The sequence below is a fragment of the Solanum lycopersicum genome, chromosome 3 (assembly GCF_036512215.1).
Source record: "Solanum lycopersicum chromosome 3, SLM_r2.1".
Lineage (NCBI taxonomy): Eukaryota > Viridiplantae > Streptophyta > Magnoliopsida > Solanales > Solanaceae > Solanum > Solanum lycopersicum.
This window is the reverse complement of record NC_090802.1, coordinates 1,817,646-1,827,234: the sequence shown is the minus strand read 5'-3', so window position 1 is coordinate 1,827,234 and position 9,589 is coordinate 1,817,646. Positions and strand designations below refer to the sequence as shown.

The 9,589-nt window shown below is 33.0% G+C and overlaps 1 protein-coding gene across 2 annotated transcripts; it reads right to left on the bottom strand.

The window, feature by feature from the left end:
* Positions 1-5,829: 5,829 nt before the first annotated feature.
* Positions 5,830-9,280, bottom strand: LOC101257929 (dormancy-associated protein 1). 2 transcript variants are annotated; one of them, XM_019212758.3, is made up of 3 exons: positions 9,141-9,280; positions 6,926-7,178; positions 5,830-6,228 (listed from the first exon to the last, which is right to left on the bottom strand). In XM_019212758.3, the coding sequence occupies exons 1-3, from the start codon at positions 9,226-9,228 to the stop codon at positions 6,192-6,194; spliced, it is 378 nt and encodes a 125-aa protein (XP_019068303.1). In that variant the 5' UTR covers positions 9,229-9,280; the 3' UTR covers positions 5,830-6,191. The 2 variants fall into 2 exon arrangements, with proteins under 2 accessions (XP_019068303.1, XP_004234112.1); XM_004234064.5 differs by lacking the exon at positions 9,141-9,280 and adding an exon at positions 8,152-8,384.
* Positions 9,281-9,589: the final 309 nt, after the last annotated feature.

Here is a 9,589-nt window from a genome sequence, read left to right as displayed (position 1 = left end):
GCGCATACCCTCTATTTCGACGATTTTCGTGTGCTATAGCAAATCATTTTTTGGGTGATTCGGATTTCGACGTCAAAATTTTTTGTGAAAGTCCGTCAAAACCTTGGCTATTTATCCGGTTGGCCCTCACAACCATTCCGACCCATTTTAAAGGTAAAACAATTCCTAAAGCGCGCATACCCCCCATTTCGATATTTTTCGTGTGCTATAACAAACCATTTTGTGGTTGATCCGGATTCTGACGTCAAAAAAGCCAAAAATTTTTGTGGACATTTCTCAAGACCTTTTCTATGCATACGGTTGTCCCTCACGGCAATTTTGACCCATTTTTAAGGTCAAACGAGCCCTGAAGCGCGCATACCCCCATTTCAATGATTTTCGTGTCCTATAGCAAACCATTTTTTGGGTTATTCAGATTCCTACGTCAAAAATGCAAAAATATTTTGTGGATGTCCTTCAAGACCTTGGCTATGCATCCGATTGTACCTCACGGCCATTCCGACCCATTATAAAGGTCAAACGAGCCCCGAAGCGCGCATACCCCCCATTTCAATGATTTTCGTGTACTATAGCTAACCATTTTTGGGTGATCCAGATAGCGATCTCAAAAATGCCAAATATTTTTGTGGGCATTTTTCAAGACCTTGTCTATTCATACGATTGTCTTTCAAGGCAATTCCGACCCATTTTTAAGGTTAAACGAGCCACAAAGTGCGCATACCCTCCATTTCGATGATTTTTGCGTGCTATAGCAAACCATTTTTCGGGTTATCCGAATTCCTACGAAGAATGCCAAGAAATTTTGTGGAAGTCCTTCAAGACCTTGGCTTAGCATCCAGTTGTCCCTCATTGGAATTTCGACGCATTTTCAAGGTCAAACGAGTCCCGAAGCGCGCATATCCCCATTTCAACGATTTTCGTGAGCTATAGAAAACCATTTTTTGGGTGATCCGAATTTCGACGTCAAAAATACTAAAAATTTTGTGGACGTCCTTCAAGACCTTGTCTATGCATCTGGTAGGCCCTCACTGTCATTCCGATCCATTTTAAAGGTCAAACGAGCCCCGAAGGTGATCTGGATTGCGACGTTAAAAATGCAAAACTTTTCTATGGACGTCCTTCATGACCTTTGCTATGCATCTAATTGGACCTCACGGCCATTCCGACCCATTTTGAAGGTCAAATGAGCCCAGAAGCGCGTATACCCCCATTTCAATGATTTTCGTGTACTATAGCTAACCATTTTTTGGGTGATCCAGATTGCGATGTCAAAAATGCCAAAAAATTTTATGGACGTCCGTAAAGACCTTGGCTATAATTTCAATTGTCCCTCACAACAATTGCGACCCATTAACGAGTCCTGAAGCGCGCATACCCCCCATTCGACGATTTTCGTGTGCTATATCAAATAATTTTTTGGGTGATCCAAATTTCAACGTCAAAAATGCCAAAAAAATTTTTGAAAGTCCGTCAAGACCTTAGCTATGCATCCGGGTTGCCCTCACGGCCATTCCGACCTATTTTCAAGGTCTAACGAGCCCCGAAGCGCGCATACCCCCCATTTCGACGATTTTCGTGTGCTATAGCTAAATATTTTTTTGGTGATCCGGATTGCGACGTCAAAAATGCCAAAAAAAATTGTGGGCTTCATTCATGACCTTGGATATGCAACGGTTGGCCCTCAGAGACATTTTGATCCATTTTCAAGGTCTAACGAGCCCTGAAGCGTGCATACCCCCCCCCCCATTTCGATGATTTTTGTGAGCTATAGCTAAATATTTTTTGGGTGATCCGGATTGCGACGTCAAAAATGCCAAAACAATTTGTAGACGTCTTTCATGACCTTGTCTATGCATCCAGTCGACCCTCAAGGCCATAACGACCCATTTTAAAGGTCAAACAGGCTCCGAAGCGCGCATACCCCCCATTTCGATAATTTTCGTGTGCTATAGCTAACCATTTTTTGGGTAATCCATATTGCGACGTCAAAAATGTCAAAAATTTTTGTAGACATCCGTCAAGACCTTGGCTAAGCATCCGGTTGGACCTCACGGCTATTCCAACCCATTTTCAAGGTCAAATGAGCCCAAAGCACGCATACCCCCATTTCGACGATTTTCATGTGCTATAGCAAACCATTTTTTGGTTGATCCGGATTGCGACGTCAAAATGCCAAAAAGCATTCAGGATATCAGTCAAGACCTTGGATATCTATCCGGTTGTCCCTCACGGACATTCCAACCCATTTTAAAGGTCAAACAAGCATCGAAGCGCGCATACCCCACATTTCGACAATTTTCGTGTGCTATATAGTAAAGCATTTTTTGGGTCATCCGAATTTCGACGTCAAAAATGCCAAAAAAATTTGGAAATCCGTAAAAACCTTGGCTATTCATCCAGTTGGCCCTCACGGCCATTCCAACCCATTTTCAAGGTCAAACAAGCCCTGAATCGCGCATACGCCCCATTTCGATAATTTTCATGTGCTATAGCAAACCATTTTTTGGGTGATCCAAATTCTGACGTCAAAAATGCAAAAATATTTTGTGGACATCCATCAAGAACTTGTCTACGCATACGGTTGGCTCTCACATCAATTTTGACCCATTTTCAAGGTCAAATGAGCCCCGAAGCGCGCATACCCCCCATTTCGACGATTTTCCCGTGCTATATCAAATAATTATTTGGGTGATCCGGATTCCTACGTCAAAAATGCCAAAATATTTTGTGGAATTCCTTCAAGACCTTTTCTATGCATATAGTATGCCCTCATGGGAATTCCAACCTATTTTCAAGGTCAAACGATCCCCGAAGCGCGCATATCCCTATTTCGACGATTTTCGTATGCTATAGCAAACCATTTTTAAGTGATTCGGATTCCAACGTCAAAAAAGCCAAAAAAATTATGAACGTCCGTCAAGACCTTGTCTATGCATTCAGTTGGCTCTCACGGCAATTCTGACCTATTTCAAGGTCAAACGAGCCTTGAAGCGCACATACCCCCTATTTCGATGATTTTTGTTTGCTATAGCAAACCATTTTTTGGGTGATTCAGATTCTGATGTCAAAAATGCCAAAATATTTTGTGGAAGTCCTTCAAGACCTTGGCTATGCATCCGGTTGGCCCTCTTTGGAATTCTGACCCATTTTCAAGGTTAAACGAGCCCCGAAGAGCATAACCCCCCCCCCCCTCCCTTTTCGATGATTTTTGTGTGCTATAGAAAACCATTTTTTGTGTAATCCGGATTCCGACGTCCAAAATGCCAATTTTTTTGTGGACGTCCTTCAAGATCTTTGCTATGCATCAGGTTGGCCCTCACGGCCATTCTGATCCATTTTCAAGGTTAAACGAGCCCCGAAGCGCACATACCTCTCTATTTCGTTGATTTTTGTGTGCTATAGCTAACCATTTTTTGGGTGATCCAGATTGCGACATCAAAAATGCCAAAATATTTTGTGGACGTCCGTCAAGACCTTGGTTATGCATCCGGTTGGACCTCACAGCCATTCTGACCCATTTTGAAGGTAAAACAAGCCCCGAAGTGCGCATACCCCCTATTTCAATGATTCGTGTGTTATAGCAACATTTTTTTGGGTGATCCAGATTCCGACGTCAAAAATGTCAAGATATTTTGTGGAAGTCCTTCAAGACCTTGGTTATGCATTCGATTGGCCCTCATGTGAATTCAAACCCATTTTAAAGGTCAAAAGAGCCTCGAAGCGTGCATACCCCCATTTCAAAGATTATCGTGTGCTATAGCAAACCATTTTTTGGGTTATCCGGATACCAACTTCAAAATTGCCAAAAAAAAATTTGGACGTCCATCAAGACCTTGGCTATGATTCTAGTTGTCTCTCACGGCAACTGCGACCCATTTTCAAGGTCAAACGAGCTCCCTGAAGAACGCATATCCCCTATTTTGACGATTTTCATATGATATAGTTAATCATTTTTTGGGTGATCCGGATTGCGACGTCCAAAATGTCAAAAATTTTGTGGACGTCCAACATGATATTGGATATGCATCCGATTGTCCCTCACGGCCATTTGAATTCAAAAGTGTAACTATACACGAGAAAATAATCATTATAAATTTTCTCTATTTAAGTTGGTATAATTTCTTAATAAAGGGATTTAATTAAAATTACTAATTATGAGTTTGCTTAGTAATATCTCTTTATGATTTTATTTTTTTGGTTAAGAAATTTAAATTGTGTAGTAGTATATTATTACTCTATTTTTGAAGTTATCATATCAATCACAAGAAATCACCTATGGCTAAAAATCAACTTGACATTATCATCTAAAAAATAATTTTCAGTATAGAGAGCATAAATTCATCTTGTTTATTATTCTTCAAAGTATTTTTTTTTTTATAATTTTTTTCTGAAAAAACTTTACTATCACAAACTAGAAATATTCGTGCGAGACCTCTTTTTTATTTTACAAATAGATCGAACCCAAAGTACGTGGATCTTTTGTAAGATTTGAATTTCAACCACTTGTGAAATTAAAAGAATTAAACTTCATTTGACTTATCGTTACGGATTATTGGTAATTGAACTTTTTTCTTTTCGACTTACAGTTACAGAAAGAAACATATTTCGATATATTTTTTCTATACTTAACATAAAATTACAAAATTCATTTTTTAAATATTCATGTCAAATTAAAATTAACCAAAGAAACTAAAACGAATGGATAATGAAGAAAAAAAGTCAGCAATAAAAAACAGTATGATAAACGAAGTTAAGAAAAAAACAGGTAGTAATAAAATCAAAGAACACGAGGAAAACTTTCTCAATTACCTATTACTAGCTTTCTACCCTAATTATTGACTATATCATATTATTTCATCTATAATCATGTATTCGATAAATTATACGAATATTGTATCGACCTACTTATACCTCATATAAATTATATCATATATCAAGACTTGAGCATGCGAAAGCGAAAAAAATTTGTCCTTATTTCAACAAAAGAAGTACGGGCTTCTTTGCAAGAAGAACTTTTTTTGTCTTGGTTCCAATTCAATACTAAACAAGTCCGAACTAATTGAATACTTGTGTCAGAAATTCCTCGAATCGGTATTGCGTTCGCAAACGCGTTTTACCTTTTATTTGATATAAGGGCAGTTTCGGTATTTGTGTATACTTACGTCCCCACTGCATTGCCTGTAAGTGCCACTTACAATACAAAGTTTGCATTTTAATTTTAATTTTCATCACAAATAGTTATCTTGTATTTTTATAAATGAAATGTATTCATTTTTTTTTATTTTGGTGAACAATATCTCAATTGTTTTATAGGTATTTCTAGTTCTAATTTATGTAATATAGCTGAAATGTTGAGATTTAATCAATTTTTTTATTGGTACACTTTTTTATGCTTTTTAAATAATGTAATCTCTTAATTATTATGTTTTATAATGATTTTATACCATTTTTAAGTAAATAAATTATATTTGGAAAAATTACGCGACGTGATAAATATTTATACTATATTTATAATAAATAACATATATTAATATATACGAAATAAAATTTGAATTTTATAAGCTCAGAAATGTCAAAAATAAATTATGATTACTTACAATTTACTATAACCATTAAATAGATTATGTTAATTACGATCACGATGACCGTTAGTTACTTATAAACCCGTTAAATTCTAATATTCGTCATTAAGTACAGAAAATCAATTCATATACTAATACATATGAATAATACGAAACTTATCAATTCATTTTTCATGACATCAAAATAAAAAAGACATCATTATATATCGAATTCGAATATAAACAGAAATAAATAACCACTTGACCATAAAAAAAAATACACGTCAAACTTATTATTATTATTTCAAAATACATAACAAAAACAACATTATAGTATTTTTAAAGTTATTATGGTACTACTAATTTATATAATAGTAGTAGCAGTAGCTAGAAAGCCACTGAATATACTCAAGTTAGCTTTCATCAAAACCTAATTACACATAATATTAGTACTAGTTAATTAATACTTATAATAATGCATTAACAGAAAACATAGGATTAACATCCACTAATTAATCTCCATGTTTCTGTAGCATAGCAACTCATACATTAAAAGGAAAATACGTTATTTACATATAACATTATTCAGATATCGCTCTGTCACGATCCAAAATCTTTTAGCCTTTCATTTCACTGATGCTTGGATCGGGTATCCCCACTGTAGAGCCTGCCATTAAATTAATAAAAGAGATTAATTGAAATTATTAAGTTCTTTTGCTAGTTGATACCACTAGATTATAACGCTGTTTAATAATCTCTCTTTATGATAAAAAAAATAAATAAATAATATAGTTAATTATTACTCAATTTTTCAAATTATCATATCAAACTAGGAATTACCTATTGTTAAAATCACCTTCACATTTCATTTTAGAAAAGAATTGTCATTACATCAAGCATAAATTCATCTTGTTATTATTCGCATGTATTTTTTTTATGATTATCAAAAATACTTTACTACATGCTGAGGCGGAATCAAGATTTTCAATAAGAGGGGCTTAAAATTTATAGAAATACATGAAGTAGTCGACGGGGGTTCATATCTATTATATATAGAGAGAGAGAGAGAAAATATTTTAACTATGTTTAAATAATATAATTTTCCGTTGAATGAGGTTCAGATGAACCCCTACCTACAAAGTGACTCCGCCCTTGATGACATGTGCCACAAGCTAACAATATTTGTCAGAACCTCTTTTTTATCTCACAAGTGGACAGGACACAAAGTAATGTGGACTTTTTGTAAGATTTAAGTTTCTAACTACTTGTGAAATAAAAAGAGACCTCATTCAATTGACAGTTACGGATTGATAATTAATTTTTTAATGGAGGGAGGGGGGGGGATTGTGTTTAAGAGGGCATACCAATCATAAACGGTGGGTGCATTAGGGTGAGAAGGTTTGTCAAAGACTTCAGCACCAATTCTCTTGGTTGCACTGTTGCTCCCCGGATTGAACACGCTCCTCCACACATTATCTTTACGCGCCGCCGTTGGCGAGTAAGTGTTTGGGGTCCCCGGGCTTCCCGGTGTCCTTGGGCTCGATAAACTTGAGCCGGAGCCCGGCATAGATAAAGACCTTTGGTAACTTTTACTTGCTCCTTCTCCTCCTTCTCCACCTAAAATCGTGACCCAATGAATATTGAAGAAAAAATAAAAAAAATTATTTGTGAATTTAAATATATCTCTATAATAGAATATTGCATAATTTATTGCATATACATTACCAAAAAATGATCATATTTTTTATAAAAAGAATACCATAAATCTTATTCACGATCTATCGAAGATTTCTCAAAAATAATCTCTTGATCTATTCAATCCACCTAGGTACGATATAGTAATTAATATTATTTCACAAACCCCATTATGAGTTAACATCAATATATTGTTTAATGCATAAACATAACAACCGCCAAAAAAAAAAGTCATATATTACATACGGGATAACATAGTGGCGAAATTAGAAGTTTCATAAAGATATTCAAAAATAGCACAACAAAAGCTTTTTTCAAAAAGTAGAACTAATGAGATTCGAAACACACAAATACTTCCTTATTCAAAGGAGGTGAAACCACTGAACTATAACAACTTGTCAAGTCAAAAGATATTCAAAATATGTTATTAAATCATTTGTATATTACTTTACTTGTATAAAAAAAATCAAATAAAGAGTGTCCACTTGAATATCTATCAAAAAAAACAAATTTTTATTTATGTATATCTACTTATAAAATAGAAATAAAATCTATATCCACAAATCCTTCTCAGATTTCATATGTGAAATCACTAATATATTCTTTTCATAAACAAGTGTGTTCTACTTTAGTGCATAAATATAACAACAAAATATCATATATTATAAAAAGGTAGTATGAATCTTATTGATCTATAAAAAAAAAACAATTTTTCTATCTTGTAAAATCTATCTATACGTCGTAGAAGTAAAATTCATTTACACGTTATTTTTTCTCAGATCTCACTTGTAAAATAACACTGATATATCGTTATCATAATTAAACAAGAGTGTTCTAATTTAGTTTATAAATATAGTAACAACAAAAAAAATATCATATATTATAAAAAGTTTACCATGATTTTGGATTAGAGTAATGGACTTTCTAAGTTTGCCAAGTCCTTTATCAGGTTTAGGTCCAGCCATAACATCATCCCAAAGCTTTTCAATTAACACCATTTTTTTTATTTTATTTCTCTCTTCTCTTTTAACTCTGTAATGTAAAAATGGTTGTTTGCCTAGTAGAAGTATATATAGAAAAGTATTGGTTTACTTTGGTGTATATGTGTAAAATTTCATCATTTTTTTTGGGGGGGGAGTTATGTATAATATTACTTTATTTATTTTTAATTTTATAATATTTTAAATATTTTAAAATAATATATGTGACGTATGTGCTCTTTTAAGAGTACTAATTTGTAAGTAATCACGATAGATCTAAAATAACTAATTAAACTCAAATTTTATTTTTGAGAAGCACCTAAGGGGTGAAATCTTTGAGTCCGTTCAAAAAGTCTTCAAAAATCATTGTTCAGATGAAAACAAATTACTCGCAATCACAGGCACATATATTGATCGATCAAGATGTGTGTGCTTAGTCCTTCTTATATATTTATCTTATAGTATATAAATTTTTCAGATTGATTTTTTCGATCTCTAATATGAATAAGATAATTTGTGGTAAATGTAGCCTTTTAATTATGAGTTTATCTGAATTTATAATTTTATTTGAACTTAATTAATTTAAATTTATATTAAAAAATTTATTTTTAAGTAACTTTATTGAAACATATGATCTCTAATCAGCAAAAATAAATATCACCTCATTACAATCTTTACTAATAACAAATCAAACTAAAGAATTAGGGTCGGTTAAAATAACATATTTTAACATCGAAATCTCATCTGATATTCAATATATTCATCGCAATCCCTTAAAGCATACACAAACTACTAAAAATGTATTAGAATTATTTTCATATCGAAAACTCAAATCTAAAATTTTTGATTAAATAATTTTTTAAAAAAAATATATAAATAATCAAATTAAATATCAAGTGATTACCAGAAGTGTTGACAGATAGGCCCTTTAGAAATCTACTATTAGTAGGACGGGGTCCAGCCATAACATCATCCCAACCATCTAGAACCATCTTTTTTAACTCTTAATTTATTATTATTATTAAAAAAAAAAAAAAAAAATACCAAAACAATAAATGGAAAAAGAAAATTTGGTTAAATATATAGAACTTTTATGCTAAAATATCGCCTAATCTTTAGTTATTACATGATGATCTGAATTAATCCAATAAGTGGATAATAAATATCATTTTTTACGATATACTTAACATAAAATTTAAAAAGAATTAACATTTTTAATCCCTTTATAATCAAAATAAAATTTTGTTTTATCTAATATAATAAATGACTTTAATTTTCAATTATTTAAAATATGTATTTCTTATGTTTTTTAGAAGTATAATGCATAAAAGTATCGATTAATTATCAATTACG